The sequence below is a fragment of the Idiotropiscis lumnitzeri genome, chromosome 8 (assembly GCF_059441095.1).
Source record: "Idiotropiscis lumnitzeri isolate Australia: NSW breed Sydney's pygmy pipehorse chromosome 8, RoL_Ilum_1.0, whole genome shotgun sequence".
NCBI lineage: Eukaryota > Metazoa > Chordata > Actinopteri > Syngnathiformes > Syngnathidae > Idiotropiscis > Idiotropiscis lumnitzeri.
The window spans coordinates 22,133,716-22,147,887 of NC_142398.1; the positions used below are offsets into that span (position 1 = coordinate 22,133,716).

General features: G+C 41.6%; 2 protein-coding genes across 6 annotated transcripts in view; both read left to right on the forward strand.

Moving 5' to 3' along the window:
* The first annotated feature begins 80 nt into the window (after positions 1 to 80).
* On the forward strand, positions 81 to 3,729 carry stn1 (STN1 subunit of CST complex). 3 transcript variants are annotated; one of them, XM_088302728.1, is made up of 10 exons: positions 81 to 224; positions 622 to 748; positions 843 to 938; positions 1,084 to 1,155; positions 1,555 to 1,728; positions 2,281 to 2,392; positions 2,891 to 3,041; positions 3,125 to 3,247; positions 3,338 to 3,410; positions 3,504 to 3,729. In XM_088302728.1, exons 2-10 carry the CDS (start codon positions 631 to 633, stop codon positions 3,659 to 3,661), a joined length of 1,077 nt encoding a protein of 358 aa, XP_088158854.1. In that variant the 5' UTR covers positions 81 to 224; positions 622 to 630; the 3' UTR covers positions 3,662 to 3,729. The 3 variants fall into 3 exon arrangements, with proteins under 3 accessions (XP_088158854.1, XP_088158853.1, XP_088158856.1); XM_088302727.1 differs by having other exon boundaries at positions 214 to 346; XM_088302730.1 differs by lacking the exon at positions 81 to 224 and having other exon boundaries at positions 464 to 748; positions 3,487 to 3,595.
* Positions 3,730 to 4,418: 689 nt separating this feature from the next.
* The window catches only part of sh3pxd2aa (SH3 and PX domains 2Aa), a 36,840-nt gene continuing 27,086 nt past the window's right edge, over positions 4,419 to 14,172 (forward strand). For all 3 annotated transcript variants that reach the window (XM_088302585.1, XM_088302587.1, XM_088302586.1), the window contains exons 1-2: positions 4,419 to 5,151; positions 10,557 to 10,637. In XM_088302585.1, the coding sequence (XP_088158711.1) occupies positions 4,999 to 5,151; positions 10,557 to 10,637 (234 nt within the window). In that variant the 5' untranslated portion in view covers positions 4,419 to 4,998. The remainder of the gene's footprint in view (positions 5,152 to 10,556; positions 10,638 to 14,172) is intronic.

Sequence of the window (14,172 nt, forward strand, 5' to 3'; positions counted from 1 at the left end):
TCATCTAAAACATTCATCCTTCCTCGCTATGGGTTTGGTAATCTAGCGGATTTAGTATCAATGCGCGTCCACGCGTGCGCGCGACGTCGTGTTTCTCTTACTTCACGCTGTTGTTGATAGTTGGCGCGGACAAATGTCGTTTGTCGCCCTCTTCTACGAGGAAGACCAACTAAACCGAACGTTTTGGGGGAAATTAGTGTTTACATGATAACAGCTGCATTCGAGTGAGAGCTTCTGACACCGTTGGGTTCGGCATGTGGCATTGTTTCCTTTGTACTATTGTGTGCAGGTTTAACTACAAGTCCCAGGTTGCATCAGTATTCTTCGAAGGCGCGCTGTTTAAACGGTGGTTTTAAAATTAAACTATACGAATTTATACCACATATTAAAATATAACACTTCACATTCACACACATATACGACCACGTAACTAAAAAAAAAACCTTTTAAAAAACAACAATAACAAATGTGTCACGTGACCAATGTTTTGGTTCGAGTCGTAAAGCTCTAATCGTAGCTAGCTTACTTGCTCGCTAGTGCTCCACTGAGGAAATGCATCTAAAGTATAACCATCTGATGTCTAAATTAATTATGTCTGCCTAAATTAATTATCGGCATTAGGCAGGTTCAATGGATCCTGCAGAAGAGCTTCCATCCATGTTGTGGGGATTGGACCCGATCTTTTCTGCTTTCGCCAAGCTCCATATCGCAGATATCCTCCTCATGCGGGAATCCTCTCAAGTGGCAGGTACTGTTGCTTGCATGCCTTCTACTCTCCAAGAGCTTTGATTTAACAATGCACCAACACCACAACACTAATCTATCGTTGTTTTCTGTATCAGGTATTTATTTCTACAAGTCACATCCGATCCACAAGGTTGATGTTCTTGGGACGGTCGTTTATAAGAGGGAAAGAGACGACTTCTTCTGTTATGGAGGTAATTTTGCTCTATATGCGCAGTAACATCATGTACTTCCTAGTATCTACTGAATAGAAAACAAACAACCAAAAAACATGTTTTTAGTTATAATGTTAAACAAAATAAACTGAAACTGTCGTCCCCGCCCCCTCTTTATTTGCAGTGGACGATGGCACTGGTGTCATAAACTGCATGTGTTGGAAAAATGACCTGATGAAAGAAGAGTTGGAGTCTGGTAATGTGAAATTGTGTTTATTAAGTGCTATCATGATAAGGAAAAAGCAAGCACTAATTTACCCAATTTTCTAAGAAAGGTAAATAAAGCACAGCACATGTATTAATCACTAACATTAATGCATGGAATATGGATTTCTTTGTACTGTGTTTACATGTTTTCACCACACTTGCCCAGGTTGTCATTGCAGCTTGTTCCTAAAATCCTAAAAGCAGCATGCTTGATTAATAGGTTATAGGTACTACCTATAGGTCTACAGGTCAGTTTGAATGGTTGGTGATCAATCCAAGATGTCGTCCGCCTCTTATTCTATGCCAGTAGAAGGAATTGATTATTGCAAAGTTGATGTTTCAGTAATCATCAATACAACTGTACAATCTCTAATTTTTGTAACTCTAGACAGGGGAAACCCAAGGGATGACCTTGAGGGATGCTTTAATCTTGCTGTTGAGCTGAAAAAGCTGAAACGGGGCCAGCAGACCCACTGCCGCCTAGAGATCGGAGAGCTTCTGCGAGTCAGAGGACCAGTGAAGACGTCACGACAACAGAGAGAGATTATAGCCTCCACTTACTGTGAGTGAAGTCGGCAATGCTCGCATTGTTCCTTTACATTATCTGTTTTACGAATCAGTTACTTATTTTAGTAAAGACAAGAGTTGCAGTACTCATAAACCCTCTGTGGGCTTTTCTTTTATAAATGGAAGGCTACCAACAAGATTTTGTGTCCATTCTCAATATGTATAAAGCTACTCTGATGCATTACATTTCACTCCAGTGGTAATGTGTGCACGTTCATGTGAGAAAATGAACAACCCATCACAAATAACCTGCAATATGCGGTTGTAGAAACACTTGAGATGTTTTCCAATGATTAGTTGAAGAAAATGTGACGTAACTTTGGTCTGGCAACGCAGCTCGTAATGACCCTCCCAATCTGCTGCAATGGCCAAAGTCATTTGCTCACGCAACAAAAATACATAAAACTGCTGTGCTTCATTTAGGTCGTGCTGTCTCATGATAGGTCAACCGTAAACATGACGATCTTTCATGCGCTCATCGCCAACCACGCAGACACAGATTTTTACCCGATCTCCATCTTGTGGCCATCACTTTTGTGTTTCTCAGATAGAGTGAACGACCCAGTGATGGCCGTCCAGATTGAATGGATGATTGAGGTTTTACAGCTGTACAGAGAGTTCTATGACAAACCACTCCTTCTACAAACCAACTCCGCAAGGTAAAGATGCTGTCCAAAAACAATACCAAGCTTACAAATACATGCCAAACCAAATAATATATGGTGTGGTCAAAAACAGTGATGGAATCACATTCCCATATTTGTGTTTTTTCCCCCCTCTTTTTAAAAAATGTAATTCCATGGTTCTAACACAGGGTGGCGCATAAGGGCCAAAATGGTTAAATTAGAAGTTCCAAGTCATGAGTGACAGGTGTGTGAATCTGCAGAAGCATCTCGTTTGTTGACCGTGTTGCATGCAATCATGTTTGATTGGGGCAACATTTGGAAACGAGTGGAAAATGGAATTGCTTTACTGTACATTGAACGACGAACCTTTGGAATTTAAGTTACCGTTTTCGATCAGACATTTATTGGTGCCAGAATGACACACGTGTGAAGAGTTTCAGCCCATTCGCCCCCCTCAATTTTTTAATCCAAGCACTCTATAAGGGATCCAAAATGTTTTCATCTCCATTTTCCGCCCCGTCTGGTTTTCAGTGACTCTCAAATCAGTTCCCTCAGTAAGGCAACACGTATCATCAAAGATTTCCTGGAGCAGAGGTCTGTCAGCAAATTTAGACCTTACAATATTCAGGACCTCTTGCAGCCTCTCATCCCCAGCGGCACAGAAACAGAACCTGCAGACCGGGTACGCCTCACGGTTGACTGGCGCTGACACATTCACTGGATGGTGCTTACGAACATTAATATGATTCTATGCGACTGTTTTAGGAGTCTGTGGCGGGGCCGTCGGCATGCCAGCAACTCAGCATGCTCCTTAAAGAGGCCTTGCAAGTTTTACAGGATGGGGGCATTGTCTACCGCAGAGTCAATTGCCAGGATGAAGTCTTCTTTGTAGGAAACTGAAGAGATGACTTGGATTCATTCAAGGTCAGTGTGAAGAATGATGTTGCACAATTGTGACTCTCTTTTGTTCCTTGCTAGGTGACTTCACAGGATAAAGATCTACTCATGGCAGTTAAAGACATAATCAGAGAGGACACAAAACGAGAGAAGTGTACGTGTCACCGTTTTACGTCAACGGTACCACGTCCCGCTGGTAGAACACGGTGTCACCTGCGTTCTCACGGCAGTTTCCTTGTCTGTTTAGATAGAGAGAAGGGTTGCCACATCTTGCACATCCTGTCTGCAGTAAGACAGCGTCACAGCGTGAACGTGAGCAAAGCAGTGCTTGAGCTGGTTCTCAAATCACTGGAGTGCAACAGCGACATAATCAGCACCAGAGATAACTATTTTACCATGTTTTAGGTGGGGGTTAGTCATTAAACTGAGCCTGTTTATATTTTTAAAACACAATAAAGATTTGGGAAATCCTTCACTAGCTTTTTTCTTCCAAAGTTATATTTATTAAGTAATCATGTAATATGTATGCCATCATTTTTCATGAACATGCGGACTGTGTTTTTTGTATTTTTTTGTGGCAATTACTGTACCCTTTAAAGATTGAAGAGTGAATTCAGTGATTTCTTTCGAAATGCATAATAAATGTTTTTTCAACCAGAAAGTTTATTTTTTTTGTTCAAAATATGCCACTACGAAAAAAAAATCACATTTCTCAGCTTTTATTCACATTTGAACAAAAAAAAAGATATTTCACAGTAGAATATCTCAAAGGACACGACTGGACGCTAAAGGTGACTCATTTGTTAGCCAGGAGGAAAGCGAGAGTGGTGAAAAAGAATTCAAGGATGAAGGTTCACCACCAAGGCCATATCTGGCCTCTGTTGATGGCAACGTTTCAACGAAGTGAAAAAACGAAATAATAAGACGTCCTAACCTCTAAATGTATTCAATTTCGGTCCTCTTAAAATGTTTGTTCTGTTTATTTTAAATTGTAGTCAAATAAACAAACGCTCGTATGCATGTGCATGCGTTGCAAAGTGTACAGGGGGCAGCATAAAGTCAGCGAGTGTGCGCGTTCCCGTGGCAAATGCTCGCATCGGATTGGTCGCCGGTGGAACATCTGTCGCCACACTTGCAGCTGCTCATGTCTCCGGCCAGAAAGCAGCTCATGATTCAGTGCCTGCAGTGTTCAGCCGAACCGATCCGACGCGGCCTTGGAAACCATTCAATGAATCAGCACCGTCTTTGTGGACCTCCAATTACAAAACAATCTCCCGCAAAGCCTGGCAGAAAACTTCTTTACGATACTCCTCGGTTTCTGATATGCGGTTAATCTTTATTTGATTCCAAGTCGCTCCGTGGACGTATGAGAAGCACGTCCCACTGTTTCCGTGAAATCCCTGCGGCAACTGGAATATTGGTGGCGGGGTGGCGGTCGTTTGGCGCTGGACTATCTTGCATCCAACCAGACTGTGACGTCCAGGTATGCGGAGGATTTCGTGGCCACCGAGACAGACACAAAGGGACGCTCTTCAATTCCCCCCGAATTTCAAGTGATTGCCTTCTTCTTGTGTGCTCTGTGCGCAGCGGAGGAGTCAATATTCCCCCCTGACGGCGTATGTCACCGCACAGCTTTGTTTTAAACGGACTGTCGATAAATTTCTAATCGGATTGAGAAGACTCGCAAACTGGCCGACGAGGAGCTGACGTGTTTCTCCGAACTGTCTGGGAGTCGGCGATGAATGCGGGGATTTTTTCGGCGTGATTTGAACTGCAGCAGCTGTCTGCCAGGCCCGTTTATGTATAGCTTTTGCAGGGTCAAGATGCAAGTTCGGACTGTGCTGGACGTCAAAGTGGTGGACGTGGAAAAAAGGCGCAGTCCATCGAAACACTACGTGAGTTTGCTAGCTCATCTTTGTCTGTGCGATTTCATGCAGTAGCATCCGAACTACTAATGCAGCCGAGCTGTTGTGACAAAAGCATACACGAGGTGGGAAAAATCTTCTCATCAAAGAGAATTCATGCTCATGTCTGATAAACATGTCCCGTCAAATAGCAGCACACGTTGCAGCAATAACCTGCTCCGAATGGCATTCCTTTGATTGCATATTTACACCATGTTGGAAGTCAAAGATGCGTTTGTCTGGCAGGGTTTCATGCGCTGGGCGAGAAGGAAATACATCTTGCACGATATAGGCCGTTGTCATATAACGTAATATCGTTTTAGTAATTCTATAAAAATTATACAACACAGACTAAGAATGATGAGCTTTTCCTCACTTTTTTAAGTGAAATTTTTAAGATGTTGTTAATAAATAATTACAGGTTTATTAGCTGTTGTTAGTACAATTTTATAATCGTACAATTTGTTATTCGCGGTCAGCCACCTTATTAATTTTCATTGACTGCTAGATTTTCTTTTCGTACTTGAGATATTTTTTTTTGGACTTGAGGGTTGTTCTGTTTTTGTACTAGATATTTTTTCGTTCAATTTTTTGCTTGATGTAAAACTTCTTAACACTCTCGGGTCACCTTTGTTGTATTTTTACACTTCATAATGGCCCTCAGGCAGGTCAGTCTAGTAAGCACACTCTTTGACAACGACACCTCGCCGTTGTAACACATGATGCAGAATGTGATTTGTCAAGGTCTTGCTGAAGTAGGTAGGAGTATCCGTGTAAGACATGACTACGTTGGAAGCATATGTTGCTCGAAAACCTGCATGTACCTTTCAGCGCTAATTCACAGATGTGCAAGTTACCCTTGCCATGGCCACTCGCACACCCCCATACTGTACACCGATGCTGGTTTTTGTACTTTACGCTGATAACACTCTAGACTGGTACTCTTCCTCTTTGGCCCGGACGACACAAAAACCACAATTTGAAATGTGGACTCGTCAGACCACTGAATACACTTTTCCACTTCGCTCTCAGATGAGAATTTGGGCATGTGTTTTGTCTTTGCATGGTAGAGTTTTGGTTAGATGCAGCGACGGACTGTGTTAACTGAAAATGGTTTTCCGACGTGTTTAGAAACACGTGGCAATATCCTTCACATGATGCCGGTTTTGAATGCAGCGCCGCCTGTAGGATCGCAGTTCACGTGCATTCAATGTTGGTTTTTGGCCTTGCCGCTTACGTGAAGCAATTTCTCCAGAATATTTTCATGATTATACGTCGTACGGACCACAGATTGATGAAATTCCTAAAGTCCTTTCATTTATACATTGACAAATCTTGTTCTGAAACGTTTGCTCACACACTTGTTTATCAAGTGGTGACCCTCAACCCAATCTCGCTTTTTTAATAACCGAGCCTTTCAGGGATGTTTCTTTTCTAAATCGTTATGGCACTTAACCGTATCCAATTAACCTGTTCACGTGTGGAATGCTCCAAACAGCTGTTTGCATTCCTCAACTTTTACAGGCTTTTGTCGCCCCTGTCAACAGCTTTTTTTTTTTTTTTATTAGAAAATAAGAGAATATTTGCAAATAAATTAATAAATAAATAAGATTGAGGATCAAGTATACGAGTGAGTATCCAATCTTGAAACACGTTCATCACCTTCAGCGCAAGGCCAGCGAGAAGGCTCACTGTAACCAACTTGTGATCTGATTGGCTATCGCAACTGTCTAGCAACTGTAAAAGCTCTCTTGAGACACAGAACAGGCCTGCACGATTGTCTCGGAAGGCCTCGAACGAATAGAGCATGCTACTGGTATTATGAAACCTGCCTGGCAACACGAGCTAGCTGAATTCTGATTGGATAAAAATTCTCACTTAAAAATACAACACTATCGGATATAATGACATCAATGTGAAGAATATGATAATTTTTTCTTGATTCTGTTCGGCCAGCACAGAAGGCCTTGACCGCCTACCACTGATTTACACGGTATATGTATCCAATCGATCCACAACAATGTCTTGTAAATGAAACTTTAAAGTGACATTTTTTTATTTGTTCATTGCTTGGTAAACACTCAATTATTCCATCAGAAATTTTGCATCAGGCCCAAGTGATATTTGAACTTTTGTGTTTGTGATGTACAATACACATACCAGCAGATTATTTGCATCATAGTCGGAGCGTCGCTTGTGAGAGCTGAGCCTTTCCGAGTTATGCATTGGACTCCGAGCGTGTCGATCTGTGGCCTAGTTTCCCAGGCTACCATTTCTCCTGAGACAAGGATATCCACTATGCAAAAATAGAGAGATGGAAATAAGGAAAACCTGGCACAATCTGTGGTGGCCATTCAATCTCATTTGCAATGTTTGGGAAACCAGCTGGAAATGCTTATCCTGTGAAGAAGAGGGGGGGCTTTGTTCAGAGGGAAGCGTTTGTTGGACCATAACGATAAAGTTGCAAAACGCCCTCGCGCACTTTCTCCTTCTGTGAATGTTTTATGTGTGAGCCTTTTTTTTTTTTTTTGCAGCAGGCAAGCCAGGTGACGAAATAAGGTTTGCTCACAACAATGTTTAATCGCACTCTCTGGTTCCTTGACAATTCCCAGTCCCATTACATTTTCAAGAGTGCCACACACACACACAAAAAAAAAAGGCGTCGCTTGGAAAAGACTTGTAAGTTGGCACCATAAACATCTCTTCAGAGGGCTGTTCCCAACTAAAATATTTATTAGTCTATCAAAAAGTCAGCCGTATGGGAGTGAAAAGGTTGCCTGTTTTCAGACGCTTACCTCGATCGGCATATGCGAGGAATGTGCTTTTAATGAGAACTTTTCCCCGGTTGGTTGTTTTTGGGAGATGACTGTCGGGAAGTGCTCAAGAGCTTCAAGTCGATTTGTTCGGGCAAGAACGGGCAGAGGAGGATATCGCAGGCTTTGCTGACACTTGTTTTTTTTTTTAACAGAACTTGCAATGTTCGTACGGTGGCGTACGTCTTCTTTCTGAATTCAGCATGTTCTCCTTGTGCTTTCATGAGATTTCTACCGGTATTATTCATGCTTCCTCCCAACATTTTAGACACATTAGCACAGGGGTGTCAAACTCAAATACACAGTGGGCCGAAAAGTAAAACGTGAACAAAGCCGCGGGCCAGCATTCAATTTTACAAAAACAATAAATGCAGATTTTTTTGGAAATTTTTTTTTATAAGTGGTTTTATTGCAATAAAAAAATAATATCATTTTGAATGTTCCTATGGTCATATAGAACGTAAAATGGTATAGGAGTCATTTGGTATAGCAAACATAATGACAATGCAGGCCAAAGTGCGAATCAGAAAAGGCTTTGCAAACGTTCAGTCAGTCGCCATTGAGGAGCCCGAATTGACGGTCGATGTTGCCAGACAGGATGTTCAGCTGTGAATCTCCCAGAGGATGTTGGCCCCTCTGAGCTCAATCGGAAGTCATCCTGCTCTATTACTATTCTGGAAAGTTCAGTGGAAGTTGCTGTTATCTATTAATAATGTATAAATATATATATATACATTTTTTTTCCTCTGCAAATATACACAGTCTAATGGCTGGATTTCGGTGTGATGTGAGTCTTGGCCAGGCGTACTTTTTTAGTTGTTAAAAATCTTGGTGTTAACAGTTGGGTCTTCTTCACCCCCCCCCCAAATAAAATAAATAAATAATTTACAGTCTGTATATCATACAGTACTGGAGATTTCTTGGTTATTTGTGCCTTTTTGTTCCATTTAAAGACTATTTGCCAATTTCAGATGAGCTTTGTTTGCTACAAACACTGCCAACGTATCCGTCTCGGACAAGTGAAATGCCAAAATAAACGAGGCATCACAAATAGGGTAACGACTAAATTGAGTTACTGCAAAGTTCTTTATGATTATCATTTTTTAAAATCTTGACGTGCTGTAGTTCCATGAGAAAATGTTTCATTGAAATGCAGAATGAACATTTTCCAAATTGATTTTTTGTCTTAAAATGTGATGCTTTGGTAGCCAGAGAATATGAAGGCTCTCTGTTTTCTATGCTATTTTAAATCTAGCCGTTTAGGCGGGGTTCACCGCATTTAGTGGCGAGCTCACATTCTCTGCTCGACCAAGTCCGTGTCCGTTTGCCTTCTTCACTTGAAAACTGAATCTCGGCGACTTGCTTTTTCCTCTAAAACTGTAAGTTATGTCTCTTTTCCGTCTTAAATGTCTACATGCTTAATGGTACGCATTCTGGTCATTGTGCCTGTTGGCTTCTTGTGAGACACAAAATGGCTTCTTAGGTGACAGTAACAGTTCTTGATCAATGCTAAAAATGTTCCATTTAGTAGAATTGGTGTAAACTGCTGAAATTTAGATCACTGAAGAAAAAAGAATGCCCTGTTTTTGGGAGACATTCATTCCCTTTTTGAGCAATTGGTTTATATTTTCCCCCAGTTTGTGCTTTCGTCATTCAAGAAATACTTTCGACCCCTCAACTGAGAAATTCGACACCCACCTTTATGCCAAAGCAAGAGCCTTCGGTGCGAGTTAAAGATACATTAAACTTGTTAGACTCTAGTTACATCGGTGGCTACCAAAAGGTTTACAAAAAAAAAAAAAGATCTCTTCACAGATTTCAATTCTCAGCTCAGCTCCAGTTAAGTAATCAACTGTCAATGATAAACATTTAAATTAATCTCAATATTGCCGTCTTTGTTCAAAAGTTAAATGACGGTGCTTATTTGGTTTCATCTAAAAGGTTGGACGCGCTGTTTTGGGTGCTTACGGCGCACTTTGTAGTTTGTGTTCTTTTGCTCAAACATCGTCTTTATGGAACCCAACACATTTTCAAACAACAGATTTTCTTTTCGGAACAAGCACAACAGGAGCAACTTCAACTAACATCACTTCGTCTTCCGCCGTGTCAGCTGCTTCTTGATTTGAATCGCCAGCCACGACCGCGTCTTCTTGTGCAGATGGGTGGAGTCACGTGACTACACGCGCTGTTGCCGTCTTAAAGGGGCATGAACATAGCCGCAGACAGAAAAGACTTCTCATTTTTTTTTAACACCGAATTTACCGACATGGTCAAAATGATGTCGGTCATTGTAATAAATTTGGGTAACGGTAAATGTTCGGTTTATCACCCAGCCCTACTGCCAAATGTTATTTCTGGTCTGTATTTTGTGACTTAATTTTGACCCATTATGGCTCATTATTAGAAGAACAGCTGCGATTTAAATATGATCCGATTAGTCGACTAATCGCGACTGTTGTTGGTAATTAGTCGACTAGCAAAATAGTCGCTTTGTTGTCCTAACTGATGTGAAAATGTTGTACCTGAATTGATTTTATTTGACTTTTTTTTAATGTTGCCCTTCTCTTCTCCTTTCCTTGCTAGGTCTATCTCATCAATGTCACCTACTCTGACAATACCTCCCACATCATTTACAGAAGATACAGCAAGTTCTTTGACCTTCAGGTAATCCTCTATTACATGTAACACCAAATTGAAGCTGTCTTCAATTGACAAACCTCATTCTATCTTCACTCTTGTCCATTTTGGATATCTTAAGATGTCGGCTACTTTATGTCTGTTTTTGGTGTTCTCCACTGTGTTACTTTTAATGAATCAATGTGAGGGCAAGTAATTGGTCCGGGTCCAAGGGAGACATTGTTTGTATCCCTTACCCCTCGGGTCCCCAACCACTGCGCCATACAGAGCGACTAGAGAAGAAAAAAGTTGAATTGGTCATCGGCGTCTGAAAGAAGTTTTATTTCAAAAGTAAATAAATGAAAAAAAAATGAGGTGCATCCGCCTATGCCTTTGTCAAAACGCTTATTTTGTCATGTGCGATGGGGTGAAAAATAGAAGCCGACAAGTTAGCAAAATAGAATAGAATGTTTGGTGAGTTTCTTGAAAAAGGGAAACAGGCACAATAATGAGACCAAAGAAGAGCCTGCAACTTTTAAGAAAAAAAAAAAGATTCTGGTCGGTCCAAATGTGCTCATGAACGTCAACATTCTTTTGCTGTCCATATCTGGATCACCACACATTTCTAGTTCATCCTTTCTTCCATCTCATCTCGTGTTGCCTTGGCGGTGAGATGAAACAATCTTTTGCTGTTAGTAGCCAGAAATCGACATTAAACTAATTTGATATTTTATTCTTTTTTTGACGCTGTTGTTGTTCCATTGTCATACATGCCTTTTAAAATATCAATGACGGTCACGTTTGATTTGGCTCAGTCGTGTTTGAAACGTCTTGAGCAAGAGTCCCAGCACACTGGCTTTTGTTTCTTACGTTGACTATTTCATGCAGAGCGAATGATTGTGTGCTGGCATTTGTGTCCCGTGGCCCCCTGCAAGCTGATTCCGTATGTTTACAGCGCTGGAGGTCTCTGGGTTGCTCGTAAATACGAAAGAGCGTACAGAGCAAGTGACGGGGGCACGTCTCAGTAGCGCCTGTGTGCAAAGCCCAGCAGGAAATGATGTTTCAGTCTGTGGAGGGAAAGTTTTTGCTGAAAGCTGCTATTGATAAGTGGGGCAATGTGACTCCCCTCTGCCAAAAGAATAATCACGCTGTGGGCTCACATTCACAGGAAAAACAAAGAAGAGGCAATGAAGGTCACACTCCAAAGGCGGGTTGACAATGAGTTTTGCCCGTGTCGCACCAAATTATTTACGATGCATTACGTCAAGGCGGCACGGTGGACGACTGGTTAGCATGAGGACCTCACAGCTAAGAGGTGCAGGGATCGATTCTGACGCCGGCTTTTCTGTGTGAAGTTTGCATGTTCTCCCTGTGCCTGCGTGGCTTTTCTCCGGGTGCTCCGGTTTCCTCCCACATTGTAAAAACATGCATGGCAGGTTGATTGGAATTGCCCCTCGGTGTGAGTGTGAGCGTGATGATTGTTCATCTCTGTGTGCCCTGCGATTGGCTGGCGACCAGTCCAGGGTGTACCCCGCCCATTGCCTGAAGGCAGCTGGGAGAGACTCGAGCACACCCGCAACCCTCGTGAGGAGAAGCGGAGATTGGATTACACTATAAAAAAAAAAAATTCTCTTCGTAATGTATTCATGCCACATTCTATAATGAAATTCTTGATATGTAATTAACTTTGCTGCATTATGTAATAAGTTGCTAAATATTGCATCAGTGATTATGAAATTCGATAGTTGTCCTTTATCGGGGGATTTTTCCGTTGTTTGTGCCGAAGCACCAACAGCAGGAGTCCTCGAGAGCGTTAATTTTTAACATTACTCAAATGAGTCCGAGTCATCAAGTCTCACAAGGCCTCTCACAAATCAAACGTGCAAAAAAAAAAAAAAAGTTTCAAAGTCAGTCTATGGCCTGTTAATCTGATTTCAGATAATTCTGTGAAGACGTTTGGAGTTCACGAGTTCACGTCCCAAATGTAAAATGGCAACTGATTGTTGAAGAGATGTAACAAAAACACTTTGTGATAAACGAATATTTCTTCTCCGCTTGCTTGAGCCCCCCCCCCTTGTTTCTATTCAAGGTTTTCTCCAACGGAATGGAATGTGGAGGAGAGTCGGTAAACGCGAGATATCTTTGGCATCTCTGCCTCACACGGAGCCTTGATTAAAAAGTTTGTTGAAGGATACGTTCCTTACCTTTCTCACACGTGTCGCCTCATAAATCTTGATCAGAAAATATGCAGTGTTGTTTTCTCTTCCTGGATCTTGTCGACATAAAATAACGGAAGACAATGGGACCGTTTTACAGCTGCTTATACGAACGGGTGTCATTTGACCGTATTACTTTCAGCGCGTCTCGTTTTGTTTATTTGAAAGTTTTTTGTTTTTTTTTAATCAGACTTTTCTAAGCGATCATGAGCTTCCGAACAATTCAAATATTTCAAAAGACGGGAATAATTCACATAGATCTGTTATTGTGTTGCGTTACCTTGTAACAAACAGACGAAAACGTTTCGACGTATCACTTTCTGCTTATCTGCAGTATTTGTGGAAATTTGACGTCCGGTCTGAGCCACTGGCCCCAACTAACTAATCTGTAAGTTAATGGACAGCAATTGAGTCAACAACATCGGAGGCATGACATTGGGGTTGCTCAGGCCAAATATTTGAGTAGGACAAAGTCAAAAGCAGAGAGAGACAAAAGAAGGGAAATTCAAGTCTCCGTTTTTATTCTTCAGATTGCCTTCACCTCCTCTCATGCGTCATTCATCTCAACTCCGTCACACTTTGATTCATCTCATTCCGATTATTTCTCACTCTCAATCGCAATCTCTCCTTCTGTCGACTCTCTCTCTCTCCCTCGCTCTCTTTAGAAAGGTGACTTTTTATTCGGACCTTCAACAAAGCCAAATTGATGATAAGTACGCAGCAAAATTCGTTATAATGTAATTTTCTGAACGATTGTGCAGCTCTCACAAGTCAAAGTCCAAACTCAAACATAAACAAGCAACATAAAACATTGCTGATTGAAATATTTCTTCTATTATATTAAAATCCTTTGAACCTGATAGGCCGCTGCTCTCAGCTGACATGTATGCAGTGACGTACAAAGTCACTTTCAAATTTCAGATGTTTCTTGTGTGGATGTCATGGGCGGGATGGCCATCGGGAATTCCGGGAAAATAAGAACATATTCCTGATCGGCTGGTGTATTTCGCGCCGTTCCTGGAAAATTACGGCCACTAGCAGAATACCTCCTCCTCTCCTTTGTTTTGGCGCATGACCAAATGTCAACTTTTCAGCACATCAGAGCTCCAACCATCCCTCAGTATTTCCTGAACAGCGGAAAGCAGCGAGGATTGGTGGTCAACGTGGGCACACGTTTGTTGTTCCGAAAAATGGGTTGATATCATATCAAACACCACACTAGCCTGTTGGCCCATTAGGTCACCGTTAATGGCGGACCATGCAAGTGTGTTGCGCATGACATTATGTTAAGTTCGATGACAATATGGAGTCAACACATGTCACTGTCCAGACTTTGTTTTCTACGCCTTTGGATGAAATTCTGAACT

What these genes read in the sequence shown, in the direction of transcription:
- stn1 (XM_088302728.1), top strand. Translation starts at nt 631, where the DNA reads ATGGATCCTGCAGAAGAGCTTCCATCCATGTTGTGGGGATTGGACCCG. An exon ending in GGAATCCTCTCAAGTGGCAG is followed by an intron (nt 749 to 842) that starts GTACTGTTGCTT and finishes TTTCTGTATCAG; the next exon opens with GTATTTATTTCTACAAGTCA. An exon ending in CTACAAACCAACTCCGCAAG is followed by an intron (nt 2,393 to 2,890) that starts GTAAAGATGCTG and finishes TCTGGTTTTCAG; the next exon opens with TGACTCTCAAATCAGTTCCC.